We start from the raw sequence: 17,100 nt of genomic DNA, 5'->3' as shown, positions 1-17,100 counted from the left end.
GGGGTAGCAAATCAGTATCTCTACTTGAGAGGACCACTGAACAATCTGGGGGCCTCATATCAGACTACGAGCTACCCTGAAATTAAATTGACCGTCATATAAATTATGAAGTAGTCTATCCACGTTTTGCATTTGTGACTTAGACTGCTAAACTTAGCCTATCTAGTTTTGTATATTCGATGTTAATCAATCATTGTAATGACAGGAATATTGGGCACTGATTACCTGGGATAATATACAAAATTGAAAACACGTTTGTTTCATGTTTATTGCAGCCATGGCGCTAAAAGGACAAGAAGATTATATTTACCTTTTCAAGGATACCACGCATCCAGTGGATTTTCTGGATGCATTCAGAACATTTTACTTGGATGGATTATTTACTGATATTACCCTTCAGTGTCCTTCAGGCATAATCTTCCGTTGTCACCGAGCTGTTTTAGCTGCTTGCAGCAATTATTTTAAGGCAATGTTCACAGCTGACATGAAAGAAAAATTTAAAAATAAAATAAAGATCTCTGGCATCCACCATGATATCTTGGAAGGCCTTGTAAATTATGCGTACACTTCCCAAATTGAGATAACTAAAAGAAATGTTCAAAGCCTGCTTGAAGCAGCTGATCTGCTACAGTTCCTTTCAGTGAAGAAAGCATGTGAGCAGTTTTTGGTAAGGCACTTGGATATTGATAATTGTATTGGAATGCACTCCTTTGCAGAATTTCATGTGTGTCCGGAACTAGAGAAGGAATCTCGAAGAATTCTGTGCTCAAGGTTTAAGGAAGTATGGCAACAAGAAGAATTTCTGGAAATCAGCCTTGAAAAGTTTCTCTTTATCTTGTCCAGAAAGAATCTCAGTGTTTGGAAAGAAGAAGCTGTCATAGAGCCAGTTATTAAGTGGACTGCTCATGATGTAGAAAATCGAATTGAATGCCTATATAATCTATTAAGCTATATCAACATAGATATAGATCCAGTGTATTTAAAAACAGCTTTAGGCCTTCAAAGAAGCTGCCTATTAACTGAAAATAAGATCCGATCTCTAATATACAATGCTTTGAATCCCATGCATAAAGAGATTTCTCAGCGATCCACAGCCACAATGTATATCATTGGAGGCTATTACTGGCACCCTTTATCAGAGGTACACATATGGGATCCTTTGACAAATGTTTGGATCCAAGGGGCAGAAATACCAGATTATACTAGGGAGAGTTATGGTGTTACATGTTTGGGACCCAATATTTATGTAACCGGGGGTTACAGAACTGATAACATTGAAGCTCTTGATACAGTGTGGATCTATAACAGTGAAGGTGATGAATGGACAGAAGGTTTGCCAATGCTCAATGCCAGGTATTACCACTGTGCAGTCACCTTGGGTGGCTGTGTCTATGCTTTAGGTGGTTACAGAAAAGGGGCTCCAGCAGAAGAGGCTGAGTTCTATGATCCATTGAAAGAGAAGTGGATTCCTATTGCAAACATGATTAAAGGTAAGTGCAGACTGTTTATTCTGTATTTTTTAGGTGTTTGAGATTAGACAAAGGGTCTCTCACAGATAATGTTATAAAAAATCTATCACTTTGGAATGCTACCTTGGAGCTATAGTTGGATTATACAAATCAAATAATGCTACCTAGAATGTTCTAAGTAAAAATATAGCACTCCTCAACTTGACTGAGAGTTATTTGGTCAGAGTATGCTACCCAGGCTGGAAAAGAAATGTTATGTATATAAGAAAACAGTCTTAATTCATTGTACCTACTCTAGAGCCTGTTTTGAATCTACATCTTTCTTTCAGTCAAGAATTTATATTTAAATCAAAGGCTAAATGAAGAGAAAAAGCTGGGTAGTTTTATTCATGTTTATTTATTATTATTATTATTTTTTGCTTGCTCTTGAAATCAAAGCTTTTTGAGTCTTGCTTTTAAATATTCACTTTTTTTTTCTCGTTTGATCATCTGTCTTTTAAAAGGTCTTTTATTAAAACTGTGAAAGGTTTCGTCCCTGTAGGGTGTAACAAATTACATTCTTTCAAAAACTAGAGGACACATAGCCTCTGCTCTTTGTGATTCCAGTCATATCTTAGAGGGTAGAGGAGAGGGGCAGATCCCCTGTCTCCTGCACGCGGCCCACACAGCCATGCACACAATTGGGTCTCAGTATTTGTCTGATAGACACTGTATTTTTCGCTGTGTTTGGTACCAGATTAGCCTTGTTGTTGTTCCCTCCTACTGGAAGAAAAGTTAAACTGTAATCTCATTTATTTCATTACATATATTCATCGGTGCTGGGGAGTTGCACACAAACTGGTAGGTTGTAACTAAATTTGAGTCATTTTATCCCAGATGTTTCTTCCCAGGCCTTTCTGTTTCTTTTTTAATGCTAGCCAGGGTGTGGGAATCTGACCTGGCCTGGGAATCTGACCCGGTGTGATCCTTGGATGAGAACAGGAAGCCTGAGACACAAAATGGTCTTGTGACCAGGCACACTGCTTCTGAGGCCAAGCTGCCTGGGTCTAAATCTTAACCTCTCACTTACTTGCTGGTGAGCTTAGGCAAATGGTTTAATCTCCCTGTGCCCCAGTTTTGCCATCTGTACAATGGGGGTAACAACATTACATCGTTTAGGGTTTGAGAGGATTAGTTTAATTTATGCATGTGAATCACTTAGAGCAGTGACAGGCATAGAGTAAGCACTCAGTAAGGGTTAGGCATGATGGTCATGAACACTTTAAGATGCTTATTTATTTGGCGTGCTGGGTCGTAGTTGTGGCACGTGGAATCTTTGACCTTTATTGCAGCATTGGGATCTAGTTGCCTGACCAAGGACTGAACCTGTGTCCCTGCACTGGGAACGCAGTCTTAACCACTGGACCACTAGGGAAGTCCTGTCATGACCATCCTTATAGAAGAACGTGTCAGCTTTGATAGGGCAGAAATATCTTTCATATTCAATTACAGCCTCTCTCCTGCATGCCCAAAGTTTCCGCAGTAGTTGGCAGCATGGGAGACGTGGCTTCAAGCTCAGTGCTGTTGCTGCTCTGGTTTTCACTCTGCCTGAGCTTGACTCCCCCATTTACTAATTCTCCTCCCTAGAGTGGCTCTAAATATCCTAACTCCTTTCCTATGAAAGAAACAAAGAAAGTTCAGATATTTTAGCAGCTGTTGTAAACCTAGCTATATTTCTGCCTCTGCTTCTTAATGATAAGATCACAGATTCAGTGGTTTTGTAGTTTAGAGTATATTTCTTTGAGGGTTGAAATGTATTACTTTATGAAATGTTGTTAAACCTTATTTGAAACCATGTTTCTGGAAAGAAAAATGCAGCAAGGGTGTCTACACCGTAAAGAAAGCCGCAAGTGTTCTCACCTTAGCCTTGAGTGGAATGGAAGACCCTCTTACACTGAAGTCCTCCCCTACCTCCTAGCTGGGTCTGAAATTCCAGAGTTTTATATATATATATTTTTTTAATTTTTCTTTTTACTTTATTTTACTTTACTTTACTTTTTATTTTTACTTTACTTTCTTTTACTTTATATTTTTTCAACTTAAATTTTGATTCTTGATTATATCTGACCATCCCCGGGAAGGGTAACACTTTTGTCAGTTATGTGCACTTTTCGCAAGTGCTGGTTCTGATGGGTGGACTCATGCTGAACTTTAAGTTTCCCATTTGTCTCTAGGAAGAATAGCACTATGTTCCCCAACTTGTTTTATTTTGTAGTCATGAAGTGAACTAGCAGCTTTCCCCAGTCAGGAGCACCGAAATTGGGCAGAGTCAAATTTCAAATTCATTTCCTTTTTTAGTTTAGTCATGTACAGAGAAGAGATAAATACTTGACTGTTTAGGACTTCCCTGGCGGTCCAGCGGTTAAGACTGCAAGCTTCCAGTGCACGGGAGGTGGGTTCAGTACCTGGTGGGGGAAGTAAGATCCCATGTGGGACTCGGTACAGCCAAAAAGATTCATTAAAAACAAATACTTGGCTGTTTAGAAAATCCTAACTTTTTTCTCCTTCATCATAACTGCACTGCTTACAAACTTGCTTTTGTTTTGGAGTAGAAATGTACAGGGAGATTGAACTGCACCTTGCTCAGAATGGGCTACGTAAGATGTTGCTTAAAAGACTAACCTGGCGTTTTCAACTAAAACGAGCCTCCTCATCTTTCTCCCTTGGAGAAGGAAATGGCAACCCACTCCAGCACTCTTGCCTGGAAAATCCCATGGACGGAGGAGCCTGGTAGGCTACAGTCCATGGGGTCGCAAAGAGTTGGACATGACTGAGCACTTTCTTTTCACTTTTTTCTTGCTCGTGTCTTCTTCCCCTGATGAATCCACTTCCTCTTTATTTTTCTGTGGCATCGATGTTTCCCAGTTTTCTGCGCTCAGGACCTCAGAATGAGTCTTAGACGCAGTCAGTCTTTGAGGCCCATCTGTTCCTCTGTGTCTCTTACCTCGGTATCCTTCCCGCATACTCAAGGCCCAGTCTAAGTCAGACCCTCAGTGCTTTGCACCTGGGCCAACACCTCTCTCTTTCTGACTCTTGCCCTTCTATTTCTGTAGTCCCTCTCTTCCTCTGTTTAAAATGTCCTGCCGAATTAATTGTATGTTTCTTAGTCAGGCATGAGGATCTTTTGCCGTGTCAGCTTCAATTTACCACGTCAGCTTTAATTCCCACACGACAGCACCAGAGTGCCACCTACCTGCTCAAGTGCTGGGAATCAATCCGGGCCACATGACATTGCCCAATGAGTCTTTATGTTCTCCTTTCCCTCCTCTTCGGATGGCTTTCTCTTACCTCTACCTGCCAAAGGCTACCTACCAAGGCCCAGGTCAAATTCTGCCGTGATTCCCCTAGACAAAGCAATGTCTCCTTGCTCTGAACACTCACAGGAGTTCTCTACCCTGCATTCTAATTATTTGTATTAATGTCTCACCTCTCCCTTAAAAAAAAAAAAAAAACTGAGGAAGCTTAAAAAAATTTTTTTTTCTATCCTTCATAACTCCTAGGATAATGCCTTGTGTCTAATGTCCATATTAACAAAAGCAATAATAAACTTAGTCCAATATTCATTGCAAAACAAAAAGACCAATCTGAAGATGTGATTTTAATTTAACACACAGGCGTGGGAAATGCTACTGCTTGTGTCTTACATGAAGTTATCTACGTCATTGGCGGCCACTGCGGATACAGAGGCAGCTGCACCTATGACAAGGTCCAGAGCTACAATTCAGATATCAATGAATGGAGCCTCATCACCTCCAGCCCACATCCAGGTAACAAATTACTGTCTCAAATAGCACATGTTGTGATGCCGCTTATCAGCATAAAAGATGGCTAAGAATATGCTGGAAGTAGACGGGGGAGCCTGGTGGGCTGCAGTCCATGGGGTTGCCGGGAGTCGGACCCGACTGAGTGACTTCGCTTTCACTTTTCACTTTCATGCATTGGAGAAGGAAATGGCAGCCCACTCCAGTGTTCTTGCCTGGAGAATCCCAGGGACTGGAGAGCCTGGTGGGCTGCTGTCTATGGGGTCGCACAGAGTTGGACACGACTGAAGTGACTTAGCAGCAGCAGCAGCAGCAGACAGTGCTAAATTTATAGTAGACTACACTTGGGTATAATTAAAAGGCCCCAAATAGTCACATGTTATCTGACAACAATCACAATTAACTTATTCCAATTCGAGGACATCTACAGATACTTTCCCTGATGTCTTTACATGACAAATATCTTAAGCCTGTGTGGTTAAAAGTATTACTTCTTTAAAAAAAATTTTTAACAAAGCTTCTTTTCTTCCGTTTCCTATTCCTTAGTTATATGCTTTTTTTCATTTACTACATGTGTTACAGAAAACAGAATTTTTATGGACAGGTAAAAACACTAGTCTGTCAAATAGTTGGAAAGGATATCTGTTAATTCCTTTTAGGAGATGATTCTTTTTTTTTAAAGAAGCATGTCCTTTCTGGGTTTCAATAGGTGTGAAGCACTTACTCCTGTGATGTGCAGGGCTGTCTGTCGGCCTTAACAGTCATCCCAGGATCTTGTCTGCCCACAAAGAATGGCCTGCCTTCTGTGGTGTCCTTTGTTCTTTGGCTTGTCTCTTTGGATAAGGCTCAGGGGAAAGCATAAACTTGTTACAGTTATACCATCTGGTTAAGATTCTTTTCATTAGGAAAGTTTCATGTCACCGTATCACTATACTACTTTGAATCATTTTCCATATGGCATCAGGCTGCTATGTCAGTCACTGGAGAGCATAATCAAAATTCACAAGCTTGACCCATCTGAGAATAATAGTAATAGCTAACATTCTTGAGCACTTTCCATAGGTCAAGTACTGCCTAAGCACTTGGCATGAAATACTACCTTAAATTCTAACTACAACCCTGTGAGTTGGTATTGTTTACCCGTTTTACATATTTGAAAATGGAGGCTTAGAAGAGGTAAGCAGCTTTGCCAAGGTCACGGTTTGGAAGTGGTGGGTCAGGATTCAAAGTCAGGAAGTTTGAGAGCATTAACCTGTGGCATAACCAGTAAGTGGTGTGCCCTTCTGGAAGGGAGCAAGCTCTCCTGCTCTTAACCAATGCAGCTAGTTCGACCGTGCATCATGTGCGTCACCTCACAGTTCAGGGCGAGCACACCTGAATCTGGGGCTGTGTCTCCGTGTACAGGAGGACATTCGCAACAATCAGCCAGATGCTGTCCTGGCTCTTGAAGACATCATGGAGGTGGTGATCCATCTCCTAGTAGTTCAGATATATTATCCTAGAATCCCCACAACTTTCTGTGATAACTAGTGAAATTATAGTAGAGAATAACATCATATTGAATACAGGCATGCCTTGTTTTTGTGTGCTTGGTAGATATTGCATTTTGTACACATTGAAGGTCTGTGGCAACCCTGCCTTGGGAATTCTGTCAGTGCCATTTTCCCAGCAGCCTTTGCTCACTGTGTCCTGTCACATTTTGGTAATTCTCGCCATGTTTTCAAACTTTTTTGTAATTATTATATTTGTTCTGGTGATCTTTGATATTCTATTCTAATTGAATTGGAATTTTTAGCAATAAAATATTTAAAAATTAACATACATTTATTGTTTTTCTAGACATAAAACATTATGCTATTGCACGCTTAATAGACTACAGTTTAGTGTAACCATAACTTTTTATGCCCTGGGAAACCAAAAAATACATGTGGACCCTTTATTGCGATGCTCACTTTATTACTATGTTCTGACTGAACTTCAGTTTCTTCAAGGTATGCCTGTAATAGCTAAGTTTAGATGCTTTACCCTCTGAGCCACCAGGGAAGCCCAAGTATGTGCCAGGCACTAACTTTTCTGGTACTTTCACACGTATTAATCCAGTGAAAGTGTTAATCACTGAGTCATGTCCAACTCTGTGCAGACCCGCGGACTGTAGCCCATCAAGCTCCTTTGTCCATGGGAGTCTCCAGGCAAGAATGCTGGAGTGGGTTGCCATGCCCTCTCCAGGGGATCTTCCCAACCCAGGGCTCAAACCCAGGTCTCCTGCATTGCAGGCAGATTCCTCACCATCTGAGCCACAGCAGTCCTGTGAACTAGATACAACTACTGTTTTATAGGTCGCTGAGGCACACAGACAGTGAATAGGTTGCCCATGGTCAGCTAGCTCAGGCTGTTGTGAGTTTCAGATCCAGGCAGCCTGGCTGGGAGCCCATGCTCTGCACAACTACACTGTTACTTCATTTGATCCTCATGTTAACCTTATAAGTTAGATATTATTCTGACTTACCTTTACAAAGAAAATCCAACATATGAAAAGTCAGATCAACAAATCAGAGGGCAGTTGTCTAAATTAGAAGCTTCATTTATATTTAATAAAGGGATTCCTTTAAAAATAAATCTTCCATAACACACTTAAACTGGATATGGCTTGTTGACTGATGGAGAGCCACTCCAGGTGGCTTAGTAAGACTTAAGCTAAAGGATGTAAAGCCATGGCAAATTGAAAAATCAGTCAGAAATGAATATTAAATTACAGTATCAATCCCTGGGAACATAGAATTCCACATGGAGCATTTTAATTCATGTTGAACATAAAATGAGAAATGAAGATATCATATTATCACCTATGTTGTATATCTTCTGTTTGGCTCTCACAGTGTTCAAAATATTTTTTAACTGGCTTGTTATCAATATTTAAAATTCAGGGGATTTCAAATAAAAATCATTATTTCTGGCCTTTAGGAAAATTGCAAGATCTGTCAACCTTGGATCTTATTCCTTCCTGGCAGCAATCACTGGGGCCAGGTAGTGGCTATTCCCTTCAGATGAGGCTTCCATTTCACCAGAGTCTATTCCATGCTTATCACATCATAGACCTTGTGGGGGGGCTGCTGTATTTCTTACCCCTAGCCTGCTTCATTTGGCTAACCTGTTATCTCCTTGGCCCTGGGAAGCGTTTGGATCTACATCCTCTGAGTTATAGCAACTCATGCTTCCTATGGGGCTTCCCAGGTGGCTCAGTGGTAAAGAATCTGCCTGCCAATGTAGGAGACGCAGTTCCATCCCTGGGTTGGGAAGATCTCCAGGAAAAGGAAATGGCAACCCACCCCAGTATTCTTGACTGGGAAATCTCATGGACAGAGGAGGACTATGGGGTCGCAAGAGTCAGACGTGATTTAGTAACTGAACAACAACAACATGCTTCCCATACATTTTAGGAGCACCTCCTGAGGACTGTAAAATGCCAGTCATGAGTCTACCTAATAGATATGTAGCTTAGACTGCAACTAAATGACTGTTATTATTTTTAAAAGGTAATATAAATGTTATCTTTTTTCTTAATGCTTTTAAGTGTGATTGCTTTGTATAGTTGAAAGACAGGGGAGTATAATTCCATCAAATTCAAGATAGCATTCCCTGGTGGCTCAGAGGATAAAGCGTCTGCCTGCAATGCAGGAGACCCAGCTTCGATCCCTGGGTTGGGAAGATCCCCTGGAGAAGGAAATGGCAACCCACTCCAGTATTCTTGCCTGGAGAATCCCATGGGCAGAGGAGCCTGAGCAGGCTACAGTCCATGGGGTCGCAAAGAGTCAGACACGACTGAGTGACTTCACTTCACTTCACTTCACTACCTTGGGAAAGATACCATTCTATTGATAGTTATTACATGAGATATTAAAGATGATTAATTTTACTGCCACAGAAAGTCAGAATATAGTAGTAAATACACATACGTAACAGGAACACAAGACAATCTTACAAATAGGTGCTTTGAGATTGAGGGTAGAGAGAGCGTCAGTCTGGTTAAGGGGAATCTGACAATCTTAGAAGGCTTCCAGGAGCAGGTTGTTATGAGTTAGGCTTTTTGGCAGAAAGTTAGCCAATGAAGGAATGCTGGTGGGAAAATTCCAGGTTTACTCCAGTTCTTGGGAGTAGAGGTGTGCGTGAGGTGCAAGAGGGAAGAATGAGAGACTGAGTGACAAAGTTCATTTGAAAATCATGTCACAGAGGGCTTTGAGTGGCCTCCGTAAACTTTATTTATTTATTTTTTTAACATTTCCAAAGATTTATTTATTTATTTTTTACTATAGTAACATTTCCTTCTAAAACACACTGCATTTATATCTCTACAAGTGATCTTTTTTTTTTAATTTTAATTTTTACTTTATTTTACTTTACAATACTGTATTGGTTTTGCCATACATTGACACGAATCCACCACGGGTGTACATGCGATCCCAAACATGAACCCCCCTCCCACTTCCCTCCCCACAACATCCCTCTGGGTCATCCCCGTGCACCAGCACCAAGCATGCTGTGTCCTGGATCGGACATAGACTGGCGATTCGATTCTTACATGATAGTATACATGTTTCAATGCCATTCTCCCACATCATCCCACCCTCTCCCTCTCCCTCTGAGTCCAAAAGTCCGCTATACACATCTGTGTCTTTTTTGCTGTCTTGCATACAGGGTCATCATTGCCATCTTTCTAAATTCCATATATATGTGTTAGTATACTGTATTGGTGTTTTTCTTTCTGGCTTACTTCACTCTGTATAATCGGCTCCAGTTTCATCCATCTCAACAAAACTGATTCAAATGTATTCTTTTTAACGGCTGAGTAATACTCCATTGTGTATATGTACCACAGCTTTCTTATCCATTCATCTGCCGATGGACATCTAGGTTGTTTCCATGTCCTGGCTATTATAAACAGTGCTGCGATGAACATTGGGGCGTAAACTTTAAAAATAGAGAACTGCCAAAGTTTCAGAGCAAGAGAAGGCTGCACTGTCAGTTTTAGTTTTAAGAAAAGAGTTCCTTTGAGAGTAGACTGGGAGAAAGATGGCAGGGAGGCCTACTAAAGCTATAATAGGCCAGGGGAGAAATACTGAGAGCCTGCAGTGGAGTAGAAAGTAGGAGTGGAAAACAGGCAGGTGTGAGGAATAGTACAGGTTCACCACTGATTGAATGGTAGTGATCACCCCCCTTGGGTGATTGGACATTGGAGATAAGGGCAAGACTGTCTGGCTCATTGACTGGCAGCATTGAAGTAGCAACCAATGGGAGGGGAGAAGTGGAGGGATGATGAGCTCAGTTTTGAGTGAAATGTCAAGAACTAGTTACTCAGAGAGTAAAGAATCTGCCTGCAGTGCAGATCAAGGTTCAATCCCTGGGTTGGGAAGATCCCCTGGAGAAGGGAATGGCAACCCGCTCCAGTACTCTTGCCTGAAGAACTCCATGGACAGAGGAGCCTGCTGGGCTAGAGTCTATGGGGTTGCAAAGAGTTGGGCACGACTGGACAACTAACACAACTTAGAAGAGCTGTCCAGAAAGCAATGAGAAGTGTGGTTCTGCAGTAGGAGGAAGAATGTGGGTAAATACAGAGACCTGGGCATTGTTTGCTTAGAGATGATGGCCAGGTGTGGAGGTGAATAAGATGCCTTGGGAGGTTGGGACTAACAACACATAAATGAGCAGAATCTTGAGAAACAGCGTTAGTTAAAGGGTGAGCTGAGAAAGAAAGAAGAATGTGTGAAGAACCCAGGAGAAGCAGTAAGAGATAGGGCAGAAAAATCTGTGGAGAGCTGTGTCCAGTGGGGAGAATGTTCTCTCTTGGCTCTGCCGTTTATTTACTTGTCTAATCTTGGGCAGCAGCTTAAGCTCTTGGGTCTTACTTTCCAGCAAAATAAGGAAGTTAGATTAGATAAGCTTTACAGTTCTTTTCAGTGAGAAAAAAATCTTAAGTAAAATTTTTAAAGCATTTTTTTAAAAGTGGATATTGAATACCTGAAAATATTGTGGTTGTTTCCGAATGCCTGCGTGGCTTTGCTCTGATCACTCTTGTAAAACTGAATATCAACTGCCATGCTTTTATAGTGAACATTTGTGTGTAAACTCTGAGCTATTTTCATACTGGGTTTGAAATTGCTCATTCATTCATTTGTCCAACAGATATTTGCTGAGTGCTTTCTAATGCTGTGTATAGTGCTAGGAGCTCGATAAACAAGCTACAGTACCTCAGCCTCAGTAGCTTCATAGAGTAACCAATAAGAAAAAAGTCAGTTACAGCTGAGCAGGTTTCCACCAACTATAACAGAACATTATGTTGCATTTGGGTAATGGGAAAAAATACCAGGAATCACTTTATTTTTATACTTTTAAAAAACTGAGATGTAGTTTATGTACAATATAAGTTCTAGATGTACAACAGTGATTTATATTTAAAAAATTTTTATACTCTATAGTTATTATAAAATATTGGCTGTATCCCCTGTGTTTTACAATATATCCTTCTAGTTATTTATTTTATACATAATAGTCGGCACTTTCTTAGTCTCCCGCCCCATCTTGCCCCTCCCCCATTCCCTTTCCCCACCGGTAGCCACCAGTTTTCTCCAGTCTGTGAGTCTAGCTCTTTTTTGTTGTAGTCACTAGCTTGTTTTATATTTTAGACTCCACATATAAGTGATTCGTGCAATATTTGTCTTTCTCTGTCTGCCTTGTTTCACTTAGCATAATATTCTCCATGTGTGCTAAGTTGCTTCGGTCCTATCTGACTCTTTGGGACCCTATGGACCATAGCCCACCACGCTCCTCTGTCCAAGGGATTCTCCAGGCAAGAATACTGGTGTGAGTTGCATACCCACCTCCAGGGGATCTTCCCAACTCAGGGATAGAACCTGCGTCTCTTACATTTACCTGCATTGGCAGGAGAGTTCTTTACTGTTAGTGCTACCTGGGAAGCCCTAATACTTTCCAAATCCATCCATTGTTGCCAATGGCAAAATTTCATTCTTTTTTATTGTGGAATAGTATTCCTTTATATATGTATATATATATACACACACACACACACCATATCTTTTTTATCTGTTCATCCATTGTGTTTTTTGCTTTGTCATTTAAAAAATGTTTATTTGTTCATGTTTATTGAAGTTTAATTGATTTACAATATTGTGTTAGTTTCAGGTATACAGCACAGTGAACCAGTCATATACATGTATGTCTCCACTCTCATTTAGATTCTTTCCCCACGTAGACCATTCACAGCGTATTGAGTAGAGTTACCTGTGCTATCCAATAAGTTCCTGTTGTTCACCTGTTTTATATATGGTAGTATGTATATGTTCATCCCCAAACTCCTACTTATCTCCCCACTACACTACCCACTTTGGTAACCATAGTGTGTTTTCTATGTCTGTGAGTCTATTTCTGTTTTGTAAATGAGTTCATTTGTATCATTTTTTTAGATTCTACGTGTAAGTGATATCACATGGTATTTGTCTTTGTCTACTTTCCTTCACTTAATATGATTATCTCTAGATCTACCTATGTTCCATTATTTTATTCCTTTTTATGGCTGAGTAATATTCGATTGTATAAATATATCACCTTTATCCATTCATGTCTCCATAGACATTAAGTTGCTTCTATGTCTTGGCTATTGTAAACAGTGCTACAATGAACATTGGGGTGCATGTATCTTTTCAAATCATGGTTTTCTCCAGATGTATGCTTAGGAATGGGATTTCTGGAAGATATGGTAGCTCTATGATTAGTTTTTTAAGGACCCTCCATGCTGTTTTCCCTAGTGGCTATACCAATTTGCATTCCCACCAACAATATAGGAAGGTTCTATTTGTTCCACATCTTCATCAGCATTTATTGTTTATAGATTTTTTGATGATAGCTATTCTGACCAGTGTGAGGTAATACTGCATTGTGGTTTTGATTTGCATGTCTCTAATAATTGGTGATAATGAACATCTTTTCATATGCTTTTTAGCCATATGTCTTCTTTGGAGAAATGTCTGTTTAGATCTTCTGCCCGTTTTCTGATTGGGTTGTTTGTTTGTTTGATATTGAGTCACATGAGCTCCTTGTGTATTTTGGAGATTAATCTTTTGTCAGTTGCTTCATTTGCATATACTTTCTCCCATTCTGAGGGTTGTCTTTTCATTTTGTTTATGCTTCCTTTGCTGTGCAAAAGCTTTTAAGTTTAGTTAGGTCCCATTTGCTTATTTTTGTTTTTATTTTCATTACTCTAAGTGGTTGCAAAGAGTTGGACATGACTGAGCGACTGAACTGAACTCTTTAAGTGGTAGATTGAAAAAGATCTTGATGCAATTTATGTTAAAGAGTGTTCTGCTTATGTTTTAAGAGTTTTATAGTAAATAGCCTTACATTTAAGTCTTTACTGTATTTTGAGTTTATTTTTGTATATGGTGTGAGCCAATCTTCTGATTTCATTCTTTTCCATGTAGCTGTCCAGTTTTCCCAGCACACCACTTATTGAAGAGACTTTTTTTTTCTCCATTGTATATTCTTGCCTCCTTTGATGTAGAGTAATTGCTCATAAGGATACGGATTAACGTATAGAAATCTATTGCATTTCTATACACTAACAATGAAAGAGAAATTAAATAAACAATCTCATTTACCATTGCATCAAAAAATAAAATAAAATGGCTGGGAATAAACCTGCCTAAGAGGTAAAGACCTGTGCTCAGAAAACGGAAGCACTGATGAAAACAATTGAAGATGACACAAACAGATGGAAAGATATACTGTGTTCATGGATTGGAAGAATTAATATTGTTAAGATGACCACATTTATCCTGAGGCAATCTACAGATTCAGTGCAATCCCTATCAAAACACCAAGGGTATTTTTCATAGAACTAGAATAAATAATGTTAAAATTTGTATGGAAAAACAGAAGACCTTGAATAGCCAAAACACTCTTGAAAAAGAACAGAGTTGGAGGAATCAGTGACTTCAGTCTATACTACAAAACTGCATTAATCAAAAGAGTATGGTACTGGCACAAAAACAGATACATACATCAATGACTCAGAATAGAGAGCCCAGGAGTCACTTTATTTTGGACATTTTTGTTGCTATGGAAAGATTGAGAGTCTTCTTTAACCTGAGTCACAAAATGATGATTTTTTTTGGCAAGATCTGAATAATTTAAAAATAGCCTACTAAGCTCACTGTTGAATCATTTATACCAACTGATAAAATTTTTGTATCATCATTAATTTTCACAGTAACCATTTAACAGAATGACTCATAATTTATATAAATTATATGTCACAGGTACTCAAAAACTAATGAAATCCTATAAAAATTCTACATTTATTTAACTGAAAAGGAATAAATGGGTTTTCAGAAGTGGGAGAATTCTTGGATGTCAGAAACTGGAGAACATCAGCACGTGGACTCAAAGCAGAAATACCAATCTTCTCAGACTTATCCTTATGGTTTGAAGCCTAAATAGCAACAGCTTTACTGATAAGAACCTGTCTTCCCTACTTACAGGGGAAATCAAAGAATGATTGTGCATTCTTTCTTTCTAAAGAAGGCCTTATAAGTTTTTTTTCCATGAAGTATTGGGAGTGCATATTTGGGCACAGAGGGTACAAGGTACAATTCATTCATTGATCCAACAAGCGTTTACTGAGTCCTTACAAGGTGCCAGACATTTGCCATCCTCCAAATAGGATGGAGCATTGGGCAGGACACAGTTCCTGCACTGCTGGAAGGAAGAGAGAGACTGTAAACAGGAACCACATCAGATCGTGGGACATACTACAGAGAGAATTAAAGTAGGGTGATGTGGTAGAGACAGCTGACTGGTTCCTGCAGGTTGGATGACAGGAGAAAGCCCAGTGAAGAGTTGACAGTAAGATGAGAACTGCTTGACGAGAAGCAGGCAGCTATGCAAAGAAAAGACTTCCAGACAGAAGAAACAGCTCAGCAGTGGAAAGCTAACTCTTCATTTGTTTGCTATAATATTCATCCCACTGACAACTCCTGCTCTTCCTTCAGGTCTGTAGTTGACATTCCACAGAATGAACTCCCAGGCTGGGAGAGATGTGAGCACTAAGGGCTGGGATGTTAGAAACAGGGCTGGGACTAGCGTCAGGCAAGCGAGACACCTGAGGCCCAAAACGGAAGGAGTCACTCAGAGAGGAAGCACCTCGTCATGGTTTGTGCTCTAGGCACATCACTTGCCTCATCCTAGACACAGCCCTGGAAGAAGGGAGAGGAAGTGAGGTTGCCAGAGATCCCAGGGCCTTGAACAGCCAGCAGGTTTGAATATGGAAGGGGAGATAAAATGGAAGAAATTAAAACAGCCTGGAAGGCTCAGCCCCAAGAAGTGGACTCCCAGCTCCAGGAGACAGACTTCACACAGCAGCCTTCTGCCTTTGAGCACCTTCCACAGCTTCTCAAGGTCACAGACTGTAGTTCCCCTAGCAAACTGGCTTGTGTTTCTCTAACTTCTTGTGGCCTTAACTTAACCAGCAGTATGAGAGTGGCAAGCATCTGTGGCAGCATGTACCAGTTGAGGGTTAGCTGCTAAGGCCTGAAGGATCCTACACCAGTTACCTAGGACATGTTCATGGCACAGGGACTCTGCTACTACGACTTTTACACACAGGCATAGAGAAAAGGTGCCTGTGCTGGGAAGTTCCCAGAAGGGTGGTGGTCTGAGGATGAGTTCTTCCCAGCACCCTGAGAAGCCAGTTTAAGGATAATCTGAAAGACAGTGGCAGGAACTAGTCATCTGAACCTGGGAGCAGATTTTAAGGGTCCATGTTGCAGTAGTGTGTGCTGGAATCAAAATGTCACAACTACTCTTATTTTTGTAAGCCAAATTGTAAAGCATTATTACATCACTACCCTGGGGTATCTCTTCTGTTTACCCTAATAAAAACGTGCTTTCTTTTTTCTTTTTAATAGAATATGGATTGTGTTCAGTCCCATTTGAAAATAAGCTCTATCTAGTTGGTGGACAAACTACAATCGCAGAATGCTATGACCCTGAACAGAATGAGTGGAGAGAGATCGCTCCCATGATGGAAAGGAGGATGGAGTGTGGTGCCGTCATCATGAATGGATGCATTTACGTCACTGGGGGCTATTCCTACTCAAAGGGGACGTATCTTCAGAGCATTGAGAAATATGATCCAGATCTTAATAAGTGGGAAATTGTGGGTAATCTTCCAAGTGCCATGAGGTCCCATGGGTGTGTTTGTGTGTATAATGTCTGATCAAGTCCAAAGAAATGACCAAGTAGTCACTGTTTCATGGTGTAGTAAGAAAAGAATGTAGGGTTTGGAGTCTCTTACTTGTTACTGTGGCCTGGCACATAATAGGTAAATTCTTATTCCTAACCCCCACTCTACACCTCAACCTAGTGATTAATGGTCAAGAAAAATCTTTTGCATATTTACAGTTGAATAAATCAGTGGAGTCAACACCTATAATCTTTGCTCATCAAAGGTGATTTGGAATGCTGGACACTTGGTCAAAGGTGAAATGCCTTTGTAGCAAATTTTTTCTCCTGGTAGCAGCAACACTGGGTGTAGGTCAAAATCATTCTGTGGAATGAGGTGTCCCTTACGATCCTGTAATGTAATAGTGTACATTGTTTCCACTTAGCTAGCAAGGAATTTGAAATACAAGGAGGAATATTCTCTACCTCTACAAAAGCAACACTTAAGCTTTTTTTCACCTTTAGAATTATTTAGAATGGACTTATGTTTAGTGTTTTTCTTTCATAGCATGTATTATTTATTGTTATGATTATTTACTGAC

The 17,100-nt window shown here is 40.2% G+C and overlaps 1 protein-coding gene across 1 annotated transcript; it reads left to right on the top strand.

The window, feature by feature from the left end:
- The first annotated feature begins 277 nt into the window (after positions 1–277).
- KLHL23 (kelch like family member 23) lies at positions 278–16,553 on the top strand. Its single transcript, XM_068969246.1, has 3 exons — positions 278–1,490; positions 5,123–5,275; positions 16,243–16,553. Exons 1-3 carry the CDS (start codon positions 278–280, stop codon positions 16,551–16,553), a joined length of 1,677 nt encoding a protein of 558 aa, XP_068825347.1.
- The last annotated feature ends 547 nt before the right edge of the window (positions 16,554–17,100 follow it).

This window comes from Capricornis sumatraensis, chromosome 3, assembly GCF_032405125.1.
Source record: "Capricornis sumatraensis isolate serow.1 chromosome 3, serow.2, whole genome shotgun sequence".
Lineage (NCBI taxonomy): Eukaryota > Metazoa > Chordata > Mammalia > Artiodactyla > Bovidae > Capricornis > Capricornis sumatraensis.
The sequence above is the reverse complement of the archived record's forward strand: the minus strand, read 5'-3'. Positions and strand labels throughout refer to the sequence as shown.